This window comes from Petromyzon marinus, chromosome 17 (assembly GCF_048934315.1).
Source record: "Petromyzon marinus isolate PM22_M1 ecotype Great Lakes invasive population chromosome 17, UKy_Petmar_22M1.pri1.0, whole genome shotgun sequence".
Classification (NCBI taxonomy): Eukaryota; Metazoa; Chordata; class Hyperoartia; order Petromyzontiformes; family Petromyzontidae; genus Petromyzon; species Petromyzon marinus.
Window position 1 is genome coordinate 13,464,433 of NC_133683.1, and position 24,987 is coordinate 13,489,419.

At 47.4% G+C, this 24,987-nt stretch overlaps 1 protein-coding gene across 5 annotated transcripts in view; it reads right to left on the minus strand.

The window, feature by feature from the left end:
* Nucleotides 1-8,224: 8,224 nt before the first annotated feature.
* Nucleotides 8,225-24,987, minus strand: part of SPATA7 (spermatogenesis associated 7) — a 43,683-nt gene continuing 26,920 nt past the window's right edge. For all 5 annotated transcript variants that reach the window (XM_076067639.1, XM_076067641.1, XM_076067638.1 and 2 more), the window contains 10 exons: nucleotides 23,828-23,964; nucleotides 22,391-22,628; nucleotides 20,874-21,126; nucleotides 20,141-20,192; nucleotides 17,489-17,562; nucleotides 16,322-16,357; nucleotides 15,723-15,800; nucleotides 14,015-14,072; nucleotides 10,024-10,494; nucleotides 8,225-9,286 (listed from right to left, as the gene is read on the minus strand). In XM_076067639.1, the coding sequence (XP_075923754.1) occupies nucleotides 8,531-9,286; nucleotides 10,024-10,494; nucleotides 14,015-14,072; nucleotides 15,723-15,800; nucleotides 16,322-16,357; nucleotides 17,489-17,562; nucleotides 20,141-20,192; nucleotides 20,874-21,126; nucleotides 22,391-22,628; nucleotides 23,828-23,964 (2,153 nt within the window). In that variant the 3' untranslated portion in view covers nucleotides 8,225-8,530. The remainder of the gene's footprint in view (nucleotides 9,287-10,023; nucleotides 10,495-14,014; nucleotides 14,073-15,722; nucleotides 15,801-16,321; nucleotides 16,358-17,488; nucleotides 17,563-20,140; nucleotides 20,193-20,873; nucleotides 21,127-22,390; nucleotides 22,629-23,827; nucleotides 23,965-24,987) is intronic.

The window sequence follows — 24,987 nt, forward strand, 5'->3', positions numbered from 1 at the left end:
CGAGACAAATAAAACGCTAACGGTACACATTAAAATGCGCATTGTCGCATCATGCTATTAATATATATATTGCCGCGGCAGAATGCATCGTAAACAGGGAGCAAGCGGACCCCGGTAAGCAACGCGCTGGGGGGCGGAGGGGGTGGTGAGAGGCGTATCATTGAATCAGCACAAACATTCCAAACATCAAGCTACCAGTTTACACAGGGTGTGTGTGTGTGTGTGTCCGTGTGACCTTGGGTTATTGTTTCTCTGGATGGGAGAAGTCACATTCTTTTCACTTTGTTGTCCCTCTACGTCACCACGCAGGCCCCGAGGAATGCAGCGAAAGTGAGACCTGAATGAATACACGCGTGGAGTTTTGTGTCGTTTTTGTGGAAAAGTCTCTCGACACTAGAACGTCCCCCCCCCCCCCCGCTGTTCCCGGACGGGAAGGTGAAACAGGCTGGCCCTAGCCACGCTGGCTGAGATGTTACCTACCTCCCCTGCTAGACAAGAATGCGTGGGTTCGATCCCGACCCTGACGTCAGTATATTTGGCGTTTGCATGTTCTCTCTCTCTCTCTCCCCATGGTCGCGTTGTCCCTCCACATTTAGAATCAACGATGCATTTAGAGTATTTAGCTGCTATAAATTTCCACGTGGTGAGCCACTTCGTTGAGCTATCATTTGTGGCCAGGTCTGCTTCTGACAAAGGAGATATACAGCTCAATGTGCCTTACCTGGTAAAATAAAACAATGTATTGCTCACGTCACTGCTGATATGAATCTCCACTAGAGAGAGTTCTAGACACCCACTACGGGGAGTATTTTGGTCTATTCTTTTACGCTAGAGAAAATTTTGAAAGAGGGTGAGAGGATCCACACTTTCAAAGCCGTTTGGCAATCCACTGCTAGAGGAAACCCTTCCCACATCACGTGTTTGTGGGGGTTGCTGTTCAGTGCGTGTTGTGGAAGGTGCGCTTGCAAAGGGTTAGTTCCTATATCACTCTCCACTGACGTTAGCCGTGACCTGAAAATCAAACGCACGCTGTCCGAATGATTCGTAGATCAGTGCGCTAATCCCTGCGCCACCGCTCCGCCCACAAATGCCGCATGACTGGTGCGATTCTTTTAAAGCTCTGCGAGTGTAAAGAGAGAAGCATGAGAGATGAGGGCATGTGACTTTCCCTGCCAGGTTAACCAAGGTAGCGTGGCCTGCAGCTGTAGCACCTTGCAACCTGATCTCGCCAGACCTCAAAAGCCAAGGAGTCGGGCCTGCTCAGTAACTGGATGGGTGACCAACAAAAAAAGGGGCATTCTTTGTATTTGTCAGTCTTCAGTGCACTCGAGGTAAATGGCAGTTCTATCTGACTGGACGATGTACGGTAGAATGTGAAATCTTTGACGAATGGGATGTTAAACTCAGGTCGTGTAACACCCCGTGGTCTTGAAATATTCTATGGGCGAATATTTACAGGTGTTATTACGAGTGTCGCCACACACATTTTAAAGGTGTTGTACGTTGCTTTTCAATGTCTCTACCGGATCAATTCCTCAAACATGTTCAGGTCTTATATAAGGGGCCATGTGAATGGGATATAGGTCCATCCTGCATAACGAAAGAACGACTTACGTGATATTAAGAATAGCTTTGTGGAAATTCTACAATGTATCTATCGACATACTGGCTCCCTTCAAATTCACGTGGGATGTTTGCCATAGTTAGCCGAGGCCTGAGGACCACCAATGAAGATGAGCACCACACGCTTAACGAATGACCACAATGGTGTAATCATCAGTCATGAGCATTCCACTGCTGGATGAAGATCTGCCAAAGCTGTTGCAATCTCTCACGGCCTTGCGATGTAACAGTTATCCTCATCACACTCCACCTCCCTCCGCCCGCCCATGCAATGTTGTAAAACATACGACGATAAAAAAAAATAATATTGAGTTCACGACCAAACGTAATACGTAAACACATTTGTAGTAATTCGAAAATGCGCATGCGGCGCGCTCCGTGAAATATTAGTAAAAAGAGTTACAACTCGACTTTGTAGGAATTCCCCCCCTACCACTACTGGCCCCGTCCAAGAAAAAAATGCGCAAATGGAGAAACCCAATACAAGAAAACTGGCTACAGGACGCCTCTCATCTGGAATCTTGTTTTATTTAAATCGCTCGGTGGGACAGAAACAAAGGAACGACTGTCTTCTTGCTGACCTTGTGTGCCAGAGACCCTACCCTCTGAGCCCCCCCCCCCCCACCCAACCACCCCCCACAATGCCCCCCTTTCTCTGCTCTCTCTATCTCTGTGTTTATACTGAGCCCGATGCTGCTGCTGCCGCTGCCGCCGATGCTACGTTTTGGCTCGTGCGCGAGCCAAGAAGAGCCCCCCCTGTGATCGCATGGCGTGACAGCCACGAGGCGGAGAGAGGGCAACTCTCGCGTCACGCTACCCGCCCATCGGAATGCCGATTTGCACAACGGCCCATGCGACACGCATAAAAAGACAAAGATACACCCCCCCCCCCCCCCCACCGTATAGTCTGTAACAGACTGTTGGGGGCAAGTGCTGTTAGCGAATAGCCACCTATGAAGGCCGCCACGGCACACGAAGGGCATGAGAAGGCCAGGACCACGCCCCACCGCCTTTGTCTCCCCATTGGCGATGGCTTTTTTTACATTTTAGTCTGAGCCGACCTAGGGGGAGGCCCAGGACTGGTACAGATAATCGTTACCGATGTTCGCTATTTGCAGGAATCGAACTAGGGCAGTCGGGTTCGCAGAGCAGCGCGCTAATCACTACGCCATCTCACCCCCTAATTCCCGGCCGTCTTTATCTCCCCAGCTAGTCGCAGACATTTCAGACATTAATCAGAAAAACATTGTTTATTGTTACTACTACTATTGTTGCGGTTGTTGTGCGCCTCATTTAAAAAGCTTTTCAATTTGGGGCATTTCCCCCACGGGGATGTTTCTATATCCGCCTCATGTCCCAAAAACAATGCTGATGTGTACACACCGCACCAGGTGCTCATTTAAGGCTGAGTCGACCCAGGGTTAAGGCTCAGGACGGGTTCAGATAATTGCCACTCACGGTGGGCAGTGATCGGGAATCGAACTCGGGCAGCCGGGTTCGCAGTGCGGTGCGCTCAAACCACTCTCGCTCTCACTCCCCCAGCACACGCGCCAGTTGATGCAGCCGTCCCTATGCGCCTTAACATTAAAAGTCGAGGTCTCTGTCAGTTGCACAATGACATAACGCTCAAGGCAAGAGGTGCGCATTAGTTTTCCCTCCATCCTGGGATTGTGAGATGAGTCTCCTTTCCATTGGCACGTCCTCGTTTTGTTTCCCAGAGGTGGCGAGGCAAACCGAGGCACGAGTGGCCGAGTGAGCCGGTGGTTGGCACCGAGAGTTGACCCCACGGCTTCTCTGTTGCTCCTGGCGATTTATATCAGAGTTCACAGAAATAGATTTGAAGTTTTCGTGACTGCAGGGTTTCATACTCTTTGGTTCTTTCGGTAAAAGTCGCGTAGGTAGAAAATATAAAATAAATAAAATCACGACGTTTCGATTGCAACACAAGCAATCGTCATCAGGTGTGAAAACTACAGCTAAAAATGTTCTTCCTGTAGTTTTCTCCACCCTGATGATGATTGCTTGTGTTGCAATCGAAACGTCGCGATTTAATTTATTTTATACCTACGTGACTTTACCGAAACAACCAATGAGTATTCACATAAATACTTTACACGGTCGTTCCAGATGTGTTGTGACCCCCCCCCCCCCACTAATTGACCGCTAAACATTTGTTTTACCTTTCCATATTAATTTCTGTTTTAAATTAACCCTACTTTAAAACAAATGTTTTTGAGTTGTTGAGAATTAAACGTGCACTACCGTTGCCCGTAACTGTTATTTTGTCGCCAAACCCAAATATCAATCGTGATCAATGAGAACACATATATTTGAAGAAACTCATTACTGTGTATTCTGGCTAATAAAGTAAATCCACCTCGGTTCCGTATCTCCACGTTAAACTGTTTTAGGCGAATGGTCAACCGGCCTTGCGGGTTTTATGTTATCAGCAGAATTTTGTTTAAACAGCAAATTGTGGACCGGTTTGGACCTCCCCGATCTCATAACCAAGGGCATGCTTGCTGGAACAAATGCAATTCGAAAACAATCTGTTGTAATACCTCTCAAGTGTTTGATATTTAGCTACTTGTTTGTTGTGCTGTGAAGACGGAAAACGTCACCCATTATTCACGTTACAGCAGCGTTCTTGACAAATGTTGAGCTTAACGTTTTACAGATGCTCTGTATTGAAATGCACGCAGGCCCTTTACATGGGTGTCTAATTTCACTTTAATGTATCAAGAGAATGCATATTAAGGAGAAATGTATAGAAATTGTATTTAATGGCGAGCACTGACCGTGCATCTGCGCGGGATACACGGCCAGAGTTGAGAATGGGTGGGGGGGGGGGGACATGACGTCAGCACGCATAGACCCGACTCAACAATGTGGGATGCAGGCAGTCAGCCAGGCAGCCCAAGCCAGCAAACCTTTTTTGTTATTACTACATGCTTTTTATTAACTCACTGTCTGTTAAATTTTGATTTATATATATTTTATTATTTTATTGTTTCCCTTCAACATGACTACCGAAAGAGCTAAGAATATCACTGTCTGTTGTTGTATCCTCAAATCTTGTAACTCAATTTTTACCCACTTCCCAATGTGGTATCGACTGAAAACTTGGTATACTTATGTCATACTGATGACAATACTATATTCTATCATTAAATTTTTTAACATATTTTAAAAAACATTTAATGTTATGGTTCGGCTTGGGTCTAATTGTCCACGCTCAACTGACGTTGGCTGTAAATCACCACGGTCCCCTTACGTTGTGGCAAACTTCGGGCCCACTTCCTGGAGTCGTGGAGTATTTACATTACTAGCACGGTACATTTCATTAAAGCGTGGTTTTAAAAAAAAGTGGTTTTTTTATATTACTTATTTTGCTGTTCAGGTATGAAATCAGTCGTGGAATTTTGACCAAGATGGGAAAATTCCGTTAAGAAGTTGTATACTTTTTTTACTGGGGAACATATAGCATTGTATCATTGTATATGGACACAAACCATACTTCTCAATATTAATAACGTTGGCTGTGCACCTATAAGTAACAAGTCATTAAGATGAAACTGCCCGCCTTCCATAAGTTAACACTATACACGCACTTAAGTCGCCGCGGTGGCGAGATGTTAACTCCATTGTCTGGTATGCAGGAGGTCGTGGGTTCGATCCTTACGCCTGTATATTTGGAGTGTGCATATTTTCCCCGTGGTCGTGTGGATTTTTTTCCGTGTCCTCCGGCTTGTCCCGCCACATTTAGAAACAAGCGTTTATAGAGTATTTGGCTGCCATACATTTCCACGTGGTAAGCTGAATGATAGCTCGTTGAGCTATCATTTGTGACCAGGTCGCTTCTGAAAAAGAGCTCTATAGCTCAGCGGGCCTTATGCTAAAATAAAAAAGTTGGGTTTTCAAGTGCGTTACTGTGACTTTAGTGCCCTCTGCTGGTTCATGATATGAGCTGCAGCGGATAGAAAATAAATAAGCTTGAGGCAACGTATCTACGTTCAAAGCATTGCTCGCTCACCTTCAGTCCAATACCGGGGTTTTTAATGCGTTGCCTACAATTTGTTTCGTGAATTAATAGAGCAGATAGCATATTATACAGTGAGGGGAAAAAGTGTTTGATCCCCTGCTGATTTTGTACGTTTGCCCACTGACAAAGAATGATCAGTCTATAATTTTAATGGTAGGTTTATTTGAACAGTGAGAGACAGAATAACAACAGGAAAATCCAGAAAAACGCACGTCAATAATGTTATAAATTGATTTGCATTTTAATGAGGGAAATAAGTATTTGACCCCCTCTCAATCAGAAAGATTTCTGGCTCCCAGGTGTCTTTTATACAGGTAACAAGCTGAGATTAGGAGCACACTCTTAAAGGGAGTGCTCCTAATCTCAGCTTGTTACTTGTATAAAAGACACCTGTCCACAGAAGCAATCAATCAGATTCCAAACTCTCCACCATGGCCAAGACCAAAGAGCTCTCCAAGGATGTCAGGGACAAGATTGTAGACCTACACAAGGCTGGAATGGGCTACAAGACCATTGCCAAGCAGCTTGGTGAGAAGGTGACAACAGTTGGTGCGATTATTCGCAAATGGAAGAAACACAAAAGAACTGTCAATCTCCCTCGGCCTGGGGCTCCTTGCAAGATCTCACCTCGTGGAGTTGCAATGATCATGAGAACGGTGAGGAATCAGCCCAGAACTACACGGGAGGATCTTGTCAATGATCTCAAGGCAGCTGGGACCATAGTCACCAAGAAAACAATTGGTAACACACTACGCCGTGAAGGACTGAAATCCTGCAGTGCCCACAAGGTCCCCCTGCTCAAGAAAGCACATATACATGCCCGTCTGAAGTTTTCCAATGAACATCTAAATGATTCAGAGGACAACTGGGTGAAAGTGTTGTGGTCAGATGAGGTCAAAGAGCTCCATTTTGGTCTCATCAACTCAACTCGCCGTGTTTGGAGGAGGAATGCTGCCTATGACCCCAAGAACACTATCCCCACCGTCAAACATGGAGGTGGAAACATTATGCTTTGGGGGTGTTTTCTAAGGGGACAGGACAACTTCACCGCATCAAAGGGACGATGGACGGGGCCATGTACCGTCAAATCTTGGGTGAGAACCTCCTTCCCTCAGCCAGGGCATTGAAAATGGGTCGTGGATGGGTATTCCAGCATGACAGTGACCCAAAACACACGGCCAAGGCAACAAAGGAGTGGCTCAAGAAGAAGCACATTAAGGTCCTGGAGTGGCCTAGCCAGTCTCCAGACCTTAATCCCATAGAAAATCTGTGGAGGGAGCTGAAGGTTCGAGTTGCCAAACGTCAGCCTCGAAACCTTAATGACTTGGAGAAGACCTGCAAAGAGGAGTGGGACAAAATCCCTCCTGAGATGTGTGCAAACCTGGTGGCCAACTACAAGAAACGTCTGACCTCTGTGATTGCCAACAAGGGTTTTGCCACCAAGTACTAAGTAATGTTTTGCAGTGGGGTCAAAGACTTATTTCCCTCATTAAAATGCAAATGAATTTATAACATTTTTGACATGCGTTTTTCTGGATTTTGTTGTTATTCTGTCTCTCACTGTTCAAATAAACCTACCATTAAAATTATAGACTGATCATTTCTTTGTCAGTGGGCAAACGTACAAAATCAGCAGGGGATCAAATACTTTTTTCCCTCACTGTACGTGCGTCCAAAACACTGTATCAAACGCTTCTGTCTTATGGGAATATAAACACATATATAAAGGTAGATTTGAGTGTAGACATCCACTGAAGAACATCATCACATGCACAGTTAACTTGTTGTCTGGCTGTTAAGTCAATACAAGGGGTGACTTGTTCACGCCATTTGTTTAAAGTTCGCCAGAGCTGCAGTACGGTTCATTTGTTTAAATCACCGCCACTCCTGCATCCGATATCCGCATCACTTGTATCCAACTCTCAAACGTTATGAAAATATGAATACATCCTCTCTGTTTTAGAATGCGTGTAGAACAGCAGTGAATACGTGTTTACGTTAAAATAAGTCATACATGATGGATTCCATCCAATTACTGTTACAATCAAGTAAGCTCGTAAACAAAAAACGACGCGTGAACAGTCACACACCGATCGGCGCCAGTGGGACATTATATTACCTTTCACAAATTTAAATAGGAAACATTTGAGTTTAAATAAGTCGGCATTTCTGCGACCTGCCTGTGGAAACCCAGAAAGTCAAACATTAACTTCGTCATCATCAACCATGATCAATCCACTGCTGGATCGAGGCAGTCCTCCCCCAACGCAGGAAAGAACTGGCCAGGTGCTCGTGTGTCAAGCCGAGTTTGGTCAGGGGTGGAAAATAGGTCCTTACCTGATGGCTTCTTCAGGTGAGGTGACCTGCGAAACACCCCTGGGAGATGTTCAACTGCAGACAATGCCAGCACAAAGGAGCCACATTCAAACCCAGGTTACAAGTTACAGGTTCGAGCACCAAGTACATTTTACAAACACTTTAAAGATACAAACCGATCGGTGCATTTCAAAACACAACCCGGGATGATGAAATGATTCAAAAATTGCAATAAAGATCAAATGTCTTTCACGAGAGGTTTTAATTTTATTCCATGAATACTGTTCATCTAAAAATATACAATTCGTAAAGCATCACACAATATATCAGTCAAGTTAACAGTATATTCGTGGATATAGTGGATACAATCTTTTAGCTTTAAAATTATTCTGTGAATTAGCGAAAAACACAACGGAACTGCACGCAGTGTGAACCTCAGTTTTAACTTTTTTTTTCGTGAACGATAAAACGGCGACATAAGGTTTAAACCTTTGGAAGAAACGAAACATCATTGCAAGGGGCTATTGTTGTAGGGTTGATCTCTACTCGTCAAAAATCGTCACTGCCCTCGCCTTCATCTCGTGCATCTGCATCGTCCTTCTCGCTTCCCGCGGGAGACATTCCCTCTTCTTTGTCGCTACTTCCCCGCTCTGGATCACCCTCCTCCTCGTCGCCCAACCCCGCTTCTTCGTCGGCAGAACACTGACCATTAGTCTTCTCATCGCCGATATGGAGCACGCTCGTTATGACCTTCTGCAACTTCTCAATGTCCTGGGTCACCATGGTCCTGCCGAGCTTGAGCCTAGAGCCGGCGTGGACGGTCTGCGCCCCGCCAAAGAAGTCGTCGTCGTCATCAACGGCAGCATCGGGACAAATCTCGCCGGCGCCGTCTCTCCCCTCTACTTTGTTCTCCGTGCCGGTGACCGGTTCTGGATCGTTACCATCCTCCCGTTCGTTCGTCACCGGAAGCGTCGCCGTGTCTTCAGCCGGGCTGGAGGCGCCAGTGTGCTGGCGGCTCCGGTGGCTTAAACCAGAGCCTCGCTCCTCGATTTTGTTCTCCGTGGCACCCACGGGTTCTGGAACGCCACCATCACCTCGCTCGCGGTTCGACTCGCCCGTTGCCGGAAACTTCCCCGCGTCTTCGGCTGGGCTGGAGGCGCCGGTGCGCTGGGGGCTCGCTTGCTCGTCCTCGCGTTGGAAGCCGCCGAAACGGTCGTACTTCAAGTCGCGCCGATGTCGATACTTTGCCAGGAGGTCATCCAGTCCATCGTCTGGGAGAAGCGGCGATGAATCATCCAGGGCAGCCTGGCCGAGGGTGACAAAGCAATCGCTTAATCATTACGCGAACATCAGTCAATGCTAGGACCACGGCCTGCCGAGTACCGCAGTAACCCTCAAACATGTCAACGTGTCGAGACTCGGCGCGTCTCTCCTGTGCAAATTCCCGTGCGTCGGTGCTCATCTGCATTGGCGGCCCTGGACCGGTAGTGGATATACCCGAGGGCCAGTTTAGCCATATTGTTCAATTCTCAAATAGGTACACACCGACTTGCAAAGTTTAACATTGTAAATTTACTTGCACACACGAGTATATCTGTATATTTTCAAACATTCTGCGACCCAAGCTGCATTCCCGCTCACGAAGCAATAACAGTGGTGAATATTTAAACTGGTCCTGGGCCTCCCCTAGGTCGACTCAGCCTCAAATGAGTACCTGGTGAGGTGTGTAAATATCGCCACTGGGGAGACAAAGGGGGCCAGGTGTGGGGTTGGCCACCCCCACCCCCTTGTGTGCCGTGGCGAGCTTCATAGGTGCTCGCTAACAGCACCGTTAAGGCTATATGGAGGATCTTTGTATTGTCTTTGTATACACAAGTGCAAGAAACCACGTGTAAAATGCTTTACTAAAAAAAATTGCCTGGCATCAGAGGAAGCATAGGTATGCATGCATGATCAAATAAGTCCTCCATTAAATTCAAAGTAAACTACGAAACTCTATCTTTTTTGTTAAATATATCTATAAACATTATTGAGCAACTTACATCAATATTGCAATCTCCTAGTTCCCGTTCACGCGTGTCCGGGTCACCGTGCCTCCCAGACAATTCCAGCAACGCGTCCCCGTGGCCGTGCAGGACATCGGCCGGCGAAGGCCGGCGCCGCCCCCCTCTCCCGTCGCCGGAGCTCCCGGGCGCGTGGCCCGGCGAGGCCTCGGCGCCCGCGCCGTTCCAGCAGTCGACGGGTCGGCGCGAGCGGCCGTGCTGGCCGTGCTGGCCGTGCTGGCCGTGCTGGCCATGTCCGTCTCTCGCGCGGCGCTCTTGCGGAGGGCGCGGAGGTGAATCGCCGCCGTCATCGAAATCTCCGCCGTCGCGGCGGAGCGAATCGCGAGAGCGGGCGAGCGGACCGTCCGATCCGTCGGGCCTCCAGTCCCGCGGCGGCGAGTGGCCCCACTCCCGAGACTTCTCCATCCCCAGATCGCTCTTCAGCACCTCCAGCATGTGGCGCATCTTGGTCTGCATAACGGAATTGCATTCATTGGCGGCGGCGGCGGCAGCGGCAGCGTCGTCGTGATCACCGTCAACATTACTACCGGCTGTGCAAAATGTAACGCCTTGCGAAAATATCAACCGGAGAAGTCACTATAATCCTCACCGTTTTAAATATTTGGGAAGTATTCTGACAAAAGATGGCAGATGCTCGAAGGAGATTAGTGCCACGAATTGAGCAAGAGAAGAATGCTGCTGCCAAGATGAACGAGCAGAGCGTTGAAGAGGCGAGTGAAAACCCTCGTATCCAGTGTCGTGTTTCATGCAGCAGACACTTGGAGGAGGTTCTAGAGCAAGTTCAGCAGGAGAGGAGTCTCAGAAAATGCTAAATGTGGATCGGACACATTCTAAAGAGGTGAAAGCGCCATGAAGGAAGTTCTGCATGCAGGGATGTTTGCTAAGATGCAAACAGGAAGAAAACGGTGCCAGCTTGACAACTTGAAGGATGAGGTCTGTACAGTAAAATGATTAAGAAAGCTAAAGATCGGACAGGATGGAGGGGGTAAGCCAAGACCTGCTCTCTCTTTAGCAGAGGACTCAAAAGACAGCAGAGGCCTCGAGAGAGAGCAGAGGCATCCATCTATTATGAACTTATTAGGTGTCCCAACACACGACTCTCCTGATAATCCCGTGACTTGGTGAGACTTTTATGGATTATAAACATTCCTAGCAGTCACACGTGAGGGTGGAGCGAGCGGTGGTGCAGTGGCTATCACACTGTGCTATGAACCCGGCGACCCGAGTTTGATTCTCAGCTTGAGCTAACTTCAGTGGTGAGTGATATCTGAACTGGTTCAGTACACCCCCCCGCCCCTTCACCGACCAGCGCCGTTAAGATCTGATCAAACAATGCTCGCAAACAATTGCGAAGGCCTTCATCCAACCGAGGATTGTCGAAGGGCTGAACATACAGTCACGCCACGTTTAACGCAGTAGTTTCTGAAAAGTGCCGCATTAAGCAAAAAAATAAAATGCACGTTAAGCGAGAACAATTTTCCCCCACGACGAATAAATGTCACGATAATATTTGGCAAGAAACGATATTACGCACACACGGTAAAAATGGCCTGACAAAGCAGAGGGTACGATGCTGCTGCGCACCGCATCATGCTTGCGGGCATACCCAGAATTTCCACACCGCTCAGCCGCGCGCGCAACAAAGCAGTTCATTGGTCGACCGCTCAGAAACTGCGTTGCAACGGTGCAGGCTCCGCGTCACAATGGTGCGTTTTCCCCCAGCGGAAGAACCGCGTTATCGCGAATACGGGTTGCGTGAACACGCATTGCCGTTATTATTACATTATCCGCAAAAGTTTGTATTATAACATTCACTGAGACCATTTAAAATGGTTGGCAATTGGTTAAATGATTAAACAGGTCCCTGCAGGGTGGGCTGGTAGGAACATTGTTCAAAGTAACGTCACGGTGCCTTCGAACTTCGCCTCGCAAATGGTATTCGGCTGTGGGCTGTGTGTGAATTTGCCACATCCCCAAAAGCGAAGTTCGCAAATGAGATAATGTGACTTCCAAATGTTGGGTGCAATAAGACAGATCAAGTCTCTGCGCTGTCTATTGCTGATTTTACACCCAACAGCACGAGATTTCACTTCGTTAAAGTATTGAAAGGGGACGGACGGACGGACACATTAATATATTGCAGGCTGGTACACTCAGTTTACAACTTCGTTCCTACCAATATATTTATTTTAAACCAGGTACGAACCCATTGAGAAAAGCTCGTTAACAAGGAAGCCTGGGGATTAATTCAATTGTTGTCAGAAAGGAAATTGGTCCCAAGACACTGGTGAAAATGGCATAAAATATTGGCATTGCAAGAATGTCACTTTGTGTGGCACTGTCTCTTGGCTAACACAATTGTCACTAGGCACAAATCATTAGGTAGAAAATAGTATAAACTACAAATTGTACATTTTTACTTTAAAAAAAACTTTACCTGGAGAAAAACCGAGCCGTTACACAGCCCATTATTATATTCTTAGCTAAGAATATGAATTACTGCAGTCACGAAAGCTTTAAATCAAAAGCCCATTATTAAGCGACGTTAAACAATCAGTACTCTCGCAGAATGCACGCCAAAAGCCACGAGGGCGAGGAGTAAGCCAAATTTTGCTTACCGACAGCTACGAGATATTTTGGCAGCAGGCAATAACAGGATGCACGTGCATTCAATTCTGCCATTTAAAACGCTGATGCTTGTTTTGAGCCTGTTGTTGTTGTTGCTGCTGCTGCTGCTGTAGACAGACGGCCGACTGCTTAGACGGCACAGCGCAAGCGATTGCTTAGGAGCACAGCAGCAGCTGTACACAGCCAAAGCGACACGCAAACAGATCTAATCTCGGGGATTAACAAGAACTCACCCCCCACCCCACCCCCCCATTAGCTAAACGAATCTGCTTTTTTTCCAGAACGCTTGCATTAGGTGTGGTGTGGCATATTCGATTAAATCATTTATTGATGGCTTTAGATGTAATTCATGTTAACCTAATGACCGCACATTATGCGTGGGCTCTGGAAAAAAATAATAACCCCCCCCCATCTCCGCCTCCCCCCCACCACACAATGGAACATTTGGCGAATGGCAATGGCATTATATTTAACCTCTCTTCACCTATTGTGCGGCCAGATAAGCGACAAATGAATGTCGCTGGGTCCGAGGAGCCATCGAAACACCCCTATAATGTCACTGGTAAGTTCCAACAGATGCGCACAAAATAGCGGTGAATTTAGAGCACCCATTCGGGAGCGGGTTGCACTAAATCACAGGGGAGCTCATAAAAGCATAGTTTCCACGTATAAACTAATTAAGGGTCATTGTGGAGCACTATGCCATATGTAGCAGAACTTTCTTCTGTGTCTCAACATAAACAAAATATATGTTGCGTACAGCAGGTCCCCACTGCGCAGATGGGAGTGCTTTTGCCAATAACATCTGGTGACCCAGCAGCATTTCGTTGAACAAGCATGACTGCTGATGAGTCCCGGAGGGTGAAAAGCAGTTCAGAGTTTGCGTGTTTAAATACATGCTGCTGGATCCCATTGGTCTCGAAGGACAACATGCTAATGGACTAAAACACATCTATTTTTACGTGGAGACCGACCAGAGCTCTGGATATATATATGTTTGTTTCCATATACATACTTTCAGCGGAACACTTTTAACCTAGATTAGCGCCGTGACCACTGAACTCTACGGGCGGTAGGTCATGGTAGAACCTGGTGATTTGTCGCGCCTGCAGTCAGTCACCCGAGTCATGGAGTACGTGACTTCACGGTAATCCTCTGCTACGGTTTACTCGCAAACCTATTCAATTTGGCCCACCACACACTGCCACGGATTAGGGCACCATCGCATGCACGCAGAAACAAGACGAAAGCACTCAACCCCCCCCTCTCCCCGCCTTTCCAGATGTATCAGCGACGATCCCCTAGCCCAGCCTTAAAAAGCTCTCGCGGGCACAAAGCTCACTTCTTCAAGACGGTGTCTGTTTTTCTCCACGTGTCTCTCAAACACTCTCACGAGGACCCTGCGGGAGCAAAGGAGGAACAAAAAAAAAGCATGTTGACAAACGCTGGCCACGTGTAACGTGGATCGCTGGGAAGGGGGGGGGGAAACAGCCCTGCGCAGACTTAAACAAGGCGGTCAGTCTCGAATGCTCTTACAAACGCGAAGCCGTCCCCCGACGTCTCCGGGCAAACTCAAAGATAGATTCGGCAGACTGATCCCCTGAGAAGAAACACAGAGACTCAGAGAGCGTCCCTTGACGGGGGGGGGGGGCGGGGGCAAGGAGGTCAGGCCAGCAGATGGTGCAACCGGTGTGCTGTCGTGTAACAAAGAAATGAAACGGATGGAGCAAAGATATCCGCTCTGGTGGCCGTCCACCCCGAGATGATTTACAGAAGACAATTACATTTATTTACTTTTATTACCTTCACTATGTTTGTTCGTCAAACACAGCTTGTACAAGTGGTACTGACGCAACCCTGAAATGTCTCACTGCTGCGATAAGAGCTTCCACTCGAGCGAGTTCTAGACACCCACGATGGGGAGTATTTTGTGGTCTACTCCTACACGCTGGCCAGGCATCTTGAAAGAGGGTGAGAGTACCCACACTTTATCCCAACCACGTGCAACCTGCCGATCGTCTGCGGTGTCTCTACTCTTATTGCTGGATGAACCAGTGGCTGGGGGGCGGGGGGGGGGCAGGTTTAAGAAACTTGTTCGTTATTTCAACTGCCATGCCGGGAGATCGACCCCGATGGCCTAGAATACGGGTCTAGCGCGTTTAGCATTACAGCACGGCAGGATCACGATGGGGCAATATTTAAAACACGCATACGGTGGATCTGGCACTCTCTCACACAATTGGGAGAATACACGGTGTGCCTTGAATAAGAACGTTTTCCAGGTGAACGGATTAATTATAGGTTCATTGCTTTGTTGGCTGTGAAATTGGCTGCTATCCTGAATGTTTGAAAATAGTGGTGTACCTTTCATTGCACAAAGGACAATGCACGTGACTACAAATAGATGGTTTAAAAATAAGGCAACAATGTATTCTTTTTTTACTTAAGTTGCAGTGTCATTTACGACAAAAATAAATGCTCAATTATAATCAAAGCAGCATATTTTGGTGATAATACCAGTTTAATATATAATTCATAAGTTGACCTGTTTGCTACTACCAGAATTTTTTTACGTGAATAAACCGGCATTCACATTTTACAATATTACAGTAGTTACAATGAAAACTATAATAATGCAATTCATTTATTCAGGACAGCCACACTGACTCTCCAGACATTTTTTTTTTTACAGAAGGCTCCTCTTGCACTGGGGTGTTTGGCTATACCTATTTAAGGAGGTTTTGCATGCGGAACGAAATGCAAACACCCGGAGAAAATCCGTACAGACGAGGGGATAACATCTCAATGGTCCAAAGGGGTAGGTAGGTTCATGGACCCACTTGCTGTACTACCAGCTCCTGGCCACCTTGCGGCCCAGCATGTGCGGGTGTTTCACAAAGCCACATGTTTCTACCAACCCCTTACCAACCCCTGCCTCCTAAATGTTGGTCTACAATTGTATGCCACCATTCCCAGCGACAAATTACTACAAAGTGAAAGTGTGTATGAGGCTCATGTAAATGACCGGATTGCCCGGTTTGCTTTCTTACGAATTTGAGAACAATCCCATTGCCAAGATGTCATCGGTGACCTGTCCAATAAACTGCAAGTATTTCAGCTCTTCTTCTCTGTGGGTAAGAACAACATGATAAGTGTACATAGATTAAGTGTGTACACACAGATCAATTCAACAACACTGATTTCATTCTCTATTTTCTAAGCCTTGTTAGTCAATTAGCAATGTGCTATGAGCAGAAAGGCACAATCAAGGCAGATATTTTTGAAAACTTTCAACACCATGAGTAAATTTGTACAGCTGGCAGGGCAAGATAAATAGTTCAGGTGCATTGTGGAGCCATGCTCTGTCCACTGATGGACGTAAGAGCCGCCATGCTGATTCCATCACCGCCCACGATGGAGTCGCACCACAGCTGCAATGCATCTCGCGCCACATGCAAGTGCTGCGCACTAACAGATGTGCGTCCACTTGAGTGCCGGGCATCCACAGGGGAGCGAGTTCACTTTAAAGAGAAGCCCTCCTGTGTGCAGACACTAATACTCTTCCTACCCACTATCCCCCCACTCCCCGCTAAGTCAGCCTGACTCGAGCACACACAGGAATGTACCAAATGCACGAGACACCACTTACTGTAAACGTGCCCTCTCCGCTGCGGATGGCTTGGACCTAAAACCAACGACAAAATATTTATATTTAGAGGCCGGTGGGTGACAGCCCTTTGAGATGGGTCCTTGCCTTATAAATGCCAATTATTTTAGAATGCCAATTGTTTTTACGTCAACCGTTCAGCCAGGAAAACCATTGCCGAGATTCAAAACTTTTTTTTTTCCAGGAGGTTCCTGAATTTGTGACCTCTGGCCAATTCCGTGAAAGAGCGGTTGGGGCTTCGCGCAGCAGCAAACTGGAGAACATAGAGAGACCCCCACACGTACGAGGGCTAGCGCTCTACGCTTGCCACCTCCTGGCCAGCTCGCGCAGCTCCGTGGCGGGAGAGTGCTTTATAAGAACAAGCCGAGACAAGTTTCGTTTGCAAGGGACAACCGTAGAAATATGGTGGGGGGGGAATTGATAATAGGGTAGAACACTCACAAAAACATTGCAGATAAACAAATACAACACACACCACTATCGCAGTACACTGATGTATGGTGCTTAGCTATTAATTAAGCAATTTATAATCAACAATAACTTGCCGAATGTTGTTATTGCCATTATTTTATTCCAATTTCACCGGTCTTCTAATCTAAGTTTCCATTTTTTTTTATTAAGTCCCAGGCCTCCAAGCTAAGACAGCTTCAATGGGTTACTGCTAGATAATAAACAATGTGATAAATTACCAAGCAGTTGAAAATGTTCTCCAGCGAACGTTATCAAATAATTCAGTAATTTTAAATAATAACCACTCCCCCTCCCCCCCCGCGGGGTCCCCACGTGGTTGGGGCAGCGGATCCTACGTCACCCCTCCTAAGAATGGTGTCGACGCGCCGATCGGGATCTTCCACGGACATTATACACGCTAAAAAAATAACAACGTACGGACCTTTGTCAATCCACTGTTGGATAAAGGCTTGCCCATTCATTTTGGTCATGGCTGGCGAGGATGAAGAATGCGACAAAGATATTCGGCGTAAAAAATGTACAAAAATAAAAACATCGTAGAATGCGCACACATTTCCAATCGCGACACCTACCGCAGCGCTTGGCTCAGTGTTTTCCACAATCGCTTCCACCGATAAAATCGTGCGGCAGCATCGTTCGTTGTGCCAAGCACGCAAATGCCAGCACCTGGAAACTTACCCCGGCGCAAGACTTGTGGCTTGGAACCAGTCCCGTGCCCGCACGGGGGCTTCTAGCCCCTCGGTGTACCTTGCCTGCAGTCGCCAAACACGAGACCACAAATCATAATTTTTTGGCGATTTCCTCCCAAATGTTTTATCCAGATTATGCTATCGGTGTCGCGTCGCGGGACGGAGTATCCTATCGCAGGGCGGTGAAAAACTTAAGTGTTGGAGAACAGCCCGTGGAAGCGGACACCACAGAGCTACTTCAGAGACTCCTTCACGAGACCTCTGGTGCCACACAGTGGTGCGTAGCGCCTTTCCAGCCAGACGGCAGTGCAACCCTTCAGTGTCCATGGAAGTGGATACCACGTAAAACTACTTCTGAGATCCCTTCACGTCACGTCTCGTCCACACAGCAGGGCGCAGCACTTTTCCACAGAGCAGTGCAACCCTTCTCGTGTTGGAGAATGAAAGCAGAGGGTAAACAATGATAAACTTAAAGGCATTGGATGGAAAAGGGTTCTTCTCCATTCCATACGGGTCGTTGGGGTCATACAACAGTGCGCTGGTAGGTGTGGGTTGGTGAAGGTTGGGGAGCATAGAAGTACAATACAAAGATTAATTTTGCTACACTGCCCTCTGCTGACCACCACAGAGTAGCTCCGTAGCCACTGATGACAGCCTGGAGTGCACAACCGTCACCAATCTAAGCACTATCCACACTCAAGCCTGCTTAGCTTGACAAGAATGGGTGCATTCTGGGTGATTTTGTAATTGGTGAATAATTAATAATGACAATATGCATGAGACAGCGATGCAAAGGTAGCCCAAGCCCTTCTGCATGTGGCAGAGTTACTTTACCCCAGGGGTGGGGAACCTTTTTTCTGCCAAGGGCCATTTGGATATTTATAACATCATTCGCGGGCCATACAAAATTATCAACTTAAAAATTAGGCCCGTTATATTTGGTCAAACATTTCATTAACTCGCCTCTAATGCGATGGCTGGAACTGCTCCTCTTTGGCGAGGCGTGTGGTGATGTTAGCCGGTATTGATGATGTTGCTACTCGCAACTGCTTTTCCAGGTTTGCTCCAAGATTTATTGAATTTCGAGTCCCGCCTGCGGTTGCCTTGGCAGGGCCAAACCAAATGATTTCGCGGTGCCTTGTACGGCCCGCGGGCCAGACGTTCCCCACCCCTGCTTTACACAATAAGAATGGTGTTCATATTCTTAGTTTTTTCGGTAAAGTCACGTTGAAGAGAAACAACAAAATAACAAAATATATATAAAACAATAAAAACATTCTCACGACGTTTCGACCATAACTCAAACGGTCATCATCAGGTGTGTCGGTTTGCATAAATTTATTTTGAAAACGGCATATTTAATTATTTATATATATATATATATATAAAAATACCGTTTGCGTCACGCGCAACGATTGGCAGTTTGCCCAGGACTAGTCCATCTATTTTTTGAAAAGAGGAGGGGGGAGACGAAATTTGTTTTTATGTATGCTGTCTGAAAGCCACTGTAAGCGTGAACAATCAATCAAGAACTGAAATGATTTATCAAATCTTTCCAATGATTGCTAAGATAGAATCCATCTTCTCGGTTGAAATTGTCTCTGTGCTTGTATATGTGGATAGCCTCATGAACGAATCTCTCATGGAAGCCAGATGGCTTACAAATAACCTCCGTCTTGGAAAAGTCAATGGCATGTGAGCCTACCGAATTAGAACAATGATCTGCTACGGCCGAGGTGTTGGTCCTACCGTGTTTAAGGTCTGCTTTATGTTCACGAATGCGGTCCGAGATATGGCGTTTGGTTTCTCCAATGTAACTACTACCACAGAGGCAACTTAGTTTGTAGACACCAGGGTATTGTATGTCCGGAATCACATCTTTTACAGACGGAACCAGATCACGGATTTTATGTAATGTGTTGAAACGGACCTGGATCTTGTGTTTATTCAAGATTTTGGAGATCTTTTTTGTGATCCCAGCAATGTAGGGTAAAGTGATGGTTTTGAAAGGCTCCTCAAGAGGGTTCTTCTTCATGGTTTGAGTGATAGCTTTGCGGATTGTATAGTCGGAGTAACCATTAGCCCTAAGAGCTTGGTGTACGTGCTTGAGTTCACTGCTTATGCGTTCCTGGTCGGATATGCATTGGGCTCTATGATACAGAGTCTTGATGAGAGAATTCTTCTGTGATGGATGGTGGTGGGAATCCGGTTTCAGATAAGCATCCGTATGGGTAGCTTTCCTGTAGACAGAGTGGCTCATTGAACCATCAGGTCTCTTTTTAATTAGGACATCCAAAAAAGGTATCTTGCCATCTATTTCGACTTCCATGGTAAATCTGATGGCTGGGTGTATGGAATATATATATATATATATATAAATAAATAAATATGCCGTTTTCAAAATAAATTTATGCAAACCGACACACCTGATGATGACCGTTTGAGTTATGGTCGAAACGTCGTGAGAATTTTTTTATTGTTTTATATATATTTTGTTATTTTGTTGTTTCTCTTCAACGTGACTTTACCGAAAAAACTAAGAATATGAATTACTGCAGTCACGAAAGCTTTAAATCAAAAGAATGGTGTTGTTGTTTTTTTTCTACTGAAGCAGAGCAGTGGTGCAGGTAAGTGAACACACCTGTTCCAGCACCCAGCGTGCATGATTGGCGTCCGTCTGGTACATATCCTCGCTGCATAGAGGGCATCAGGAGACATAAGAGAGATACAAGACAATATATGTACAAAAGTAACTGCAAGGGCATAGAGACAGTCTAAGCAGAGACTAAGCTATCTGATGAGCAAATTTAACATCGATGGTCTTTGCTCTGGTATTTCATCTCCATATTTTGGGCAACCCTTCGATCAATTCGGGCAATTTTCGGTGAGAAAAATCCCAAATAGCAGCAACGCAACTCTACACTCAAATCTGGTTCGTATTGGACCATCTTCACGAGAACCATAATCTTTGACTTAAAGCTTTCGTGACTGCAGGAATTCATATTCTCGGATCTTTCGGTAAAGTCACGGCGGTAGGTTCAAGGAAAATAACAAAAAAACAACAACAACAAAAAACTACGACGTTTCGATCGCAACACAAGACGACCGCTTGTGTTGCGATCCAAATGTCGTAGTTTTTTGTCTGCTTGTTATTTTTTGTTATTGTCTTTGAACCTACCGCCGTGACTTTACCGAAAGACCCGAGAACGTGGGAACGATAACGCCCCACCGTTAACGACAGACAGCTGGACAGATGCATGGAAACAGCTAACGCGCGAACGCTTTCAATCCAAGCGGGAATCCCTAAAAAAAAAAAATCTCGTTAAAAACGTAAAGCACCCAACGTCAGAACGCGCCACAATGACCCCCCGCACCTGTCGGGGTCCGTCTGCGCGTCCCTCTCCACGAACGTCTTCCCGGCAGGCGGCTGGCGAGCCCGGCGTCGGGGCGGCGCGTAGTGACGCGTGCGGGCCAGCAGCGCGGCGCTCGCGTCCGACCTGAGCACGCGCGGTGTGAACGGTCGCTCGGCCGTCGTGAACGACTCGGCGTGCTTCTCCAGGACGTCGCCGCCCGCAAGCGCGCGGCCGCGAGCGTCGCGGTGCGGCCGCTCGGGGGCCGAGGCGGCGCCTGACGTTTACGGGGGCGGCGGTGGAGGGGGCACAGCCAGGAGCGTCAGCAGCCTTCGGGGAGGTTCTCTCTCGCACGTGTGCGTTGGCTGCTGCCAGTGTCCTCCCGGTCGCCGCGTTCGCTGCTGCGAGCGGCGGTGTCGCCGTCAGCGCGCCGCGCTACCAACTCGGCAGCCCGGGTTCCATTCCCGCTCACATGCCGACACCGGCGACTATTATCCGAACCGGTCCTGGGCCTCCCCGAGGTTGATTCGGCCTCAAAGGAGTACGAAAGTGCGATGTGTAAGAACTTCGCCACGAGGGAGACAAAGGCGGCCCGGGTGTGGTGCTCGCTAACAGCACTTGCCCCAACAGCCTGTAAAGGCCATACTGGGGGTCTTTGTCTTTGTTCTCTCCTACACGTGGGGGGTTTTCTCCGGGCAGCGGTGGCTTGGCACGGAGAAAAGGCGCTTTGCCGGATGTCAACGGTGCAGTAAATAAAGGATTGTTTAGCTGCCATGTATGAGTTGGGCCCGTGGATCACGATGTCACAGAACTATTGCTCAAGTCATGTCAATATAAGCACGGTTCCACACATTAGACAACCTCGCAGGGAAAATGTATAAATCGGTAATAATGTCGGAAGTACTTCTCATTTTATTTTAAATATGGCTTATTCACGGAATAAGGTGATGGTATGACATGCACATGAAACTGAATGCAGCATCATCTGACTAAGTGCGACACCATGGGATGTTATGAGCAATTATCCTCTCTCAAACAAATTTGGACCAACTATTTATATCTGTATGACAGTGCTCGTTGGCTGACATGATGCCCAAGTAAAAACCAGAATAAGAATAATCATTACCCACATTTTTTATGAATCTGCATTGTAAATCCAGGACTCTTTGTTCACCTGCTCTTTCATATGCTCTAGAAAAAAGTGATTTCCACTGCATATGAAACTAAACATTTTAGTTCTCAAAGATGGAATAAGCTAAATAAATATTTCCAATGACAGTTCCATTTTGCAATGGACAGTTCCATTTAGTGATGGCCTGTATCAATCATTAATATTAAGATGCTGTGCTCTTTATACGATTGCCTTGTGCAGCATCTTCCGATGGCCTCTCACTTGAATTGTTTAATAACTTGCAAAACAGCTTAGAAACGCCTTCACCCGGCAGTGGACTGATGATCACGCTTGACGACGACAGAGTGGGGGGGGGGGGGGCCGAGGGGGGTGGGGGGGGGGGGGCAGGGGTGGGCGGCCGGGCACTCGCCTGCGGAGGGGCAGGACAGTAGGGACCGGGCGCGCCGGGAGCCGGGCAGGGACGCGCCCGCCCCACCACGCTGGGATCCGGCGCGGTGCCGCAGGTCGGCCCAGCGCGCTGCGTCTCGTCCGTGCAGCGGCGGCGGCGGCGAAGAGGAGCGTCCGGCGTCGCGCGGCGCCCCCGCACACGACGGCAAGCGCGACGACAGCACCAAGGCACTGCCGCACCGCGTCGGAGGAGAGGGGCTCTGTGGCAGAGCAAAGCCACGCGGCGATTTTGTATAATTTTATTTTATATTTATGTTTATATAACCGGGGAAGGCCCACTGAGCTACATGGGTCTTTTTCAGAAGCGACCCGGCGCTATCGCAAATGATAACTCGACGAAGTGGCTCGTCTCCGCGTGGAAATGTATATTTGGACTGCATGTATTGATGATTTTAAATGTGGAGGGAGAAACCGGAGGATCCCCGGAGAAAAATCCACGCAATCACAGGAAGAACATGCAGTCCAAATATGCAGGCAGCAGGAGGTCGTGGATTCGGGATCGAACCAACGACCTCTTGTATGCCGGGCGAAGTAGTTAACATCTCGCTACCCTCAATATACGAGTCAGAAATACATATGCACGTAACCCCGTGGGGCTCCAGATTACAAGATGATCCGTGAAGTCAGATGCACTAAACACTTTTGTCCTGTTTGAATAAAGTTTCAAAAATACCGGTTACACCTTAACACCTACCGAGATACGAGAAACACCCCCCTCCACCTTTTGCTTTAAAAGACAGGGAAAACAACAGGGCATCTTATAAACCTTGGAATATGATCATGTAATATTACGAGGCAGTGTGAGAGACCCTAGGGGGAGAATGATACCTTTTCAATAACTATTCAGAAAACAGACCTAAGCTGAGAATGCTGGGGCTCAGCTCATTGGGGCACCACGGTGGCGAGATGTTAACTACCTCGCCTGGTATGCAGGAAGTCGTGGGTTTTATCCCGACCCAGATGCCCGTATATTTGGAGTTTGCAGGTTTTCCTCGAGGTTGCGTGGATTTTTCTCCGGGTCCTCCGGTTTTCCCCTCCACATTTAGAAACATGCGTTTGGAGTATTTAGCTGTTATAAATTTCTACGTGATAAGTCACTCCTTTGAGCTATCATTTGTGGCCAGGTCGCTTTTGAAAAAGAGCTTCAAGATCTCAGTGGGCCTTCGTTTTTTAGTTTCATTGCTTGTGGCAACGCTTCAGAGCCGCATAGCACCATATCCTCAGCCCCTCTTAACTCCATATCTCCAGCTCCCTCCCATCCCTTCTCACTGCCGGATAATGTCGAGATGGGAGAAACCCTGCCAACCCCCTGACCTAATGCGTCGCCGGAGCGAGGCAAAGGGGCTGAAGTGTAACGCGGCGGATAAAACGCGGTGCTCTCGCTCGGTCGCTCACCCACCCATGCGCGCGACGGCGATGTGGTGCTAGCGGAGGCCGGCCGGGAGCCCGAGCGAGACAGCGACGGGTTGCTCCGCAGATCCTGCTCTGCGTGACGCACCTCCTTCCGCAGCCACGCCCGCCGCTGCTGGTCCCGGTCTGCGGCCGTGCAAAGTCATCGCTTTCACTCGACGTCCATTGTGTGCATGTGAGTATGTATGTATGTACGTTGAACTTATTTCGCACTATACGTATTTAGTTTATTGCCCTTCTCCCGTGCTAATCGGAGGCACGGGAGAAGGGCAATAAACTAAATACAAAAAGCAGTTCTGAAGAAATGAGATTTCAATCTACATTTAAAAGTGCATAGCTCCAGTAGCCTCCTAATATCGGAAGAGCGTTCCAGACGGCCGCAGAAGCGCATCTGAGAGCTCAATGCGGCGACTGTCTTTGTTCGATGGCTAGCCAAATGCCGCTGCTGTGAGGATGACACCAGATCAGCAAGGTATTGTGGTTCATTGTGGCAAGTACTACTTCGTTGCCTGTCAAGTTTGTTCATCACATCAATAATAATAAAATTATATTTGAGTCGTCAGGTTGGAATAATCTAAATGAAGTAACATATAAAATTAGATACTACTTGGGTTTTCGTGGCTGTGTTGTAATAAACTAAACCAATTTTTTTTCATTGCAACAGGTAAGGCCCACTGAGCTATATAGCTCTTTTTCAGAAGCAACCTGGCCACAAATGATAACTCGAGAAAATGGCTTATCATGTGCACATTTATAGCAGCCAAACACTATCAATACATGTTCCTAAATGTGGAGAGGAAAACCAGAGGACCCGGAGAAAAATCCACGTGACCATCGGGGAGAACATGCAAACTCCAAAACCATAGGTGGTAGGGTGGGGATCTAACCCACGACCTCCTGTACACCATGCGAGGGCGTTAACATCCCGCTATAGTGGCGCTCGCCCCACGTGCTGGGAGAGAAACATCAGACACCATGCCGAACAACTCGCAGCCTGACTCGAAAACACTTCGGAGATGAAGATAAAATGGATCTTGGTGGTCTGGGGCCATCAACTAGCTATACATGAAAATCTGGTTTAATCGTAGCCGATAGATGGATTAAGCCCGAATCCGAACCCAAGTTATCCGTGTAGCCTCAGTGCTGCTA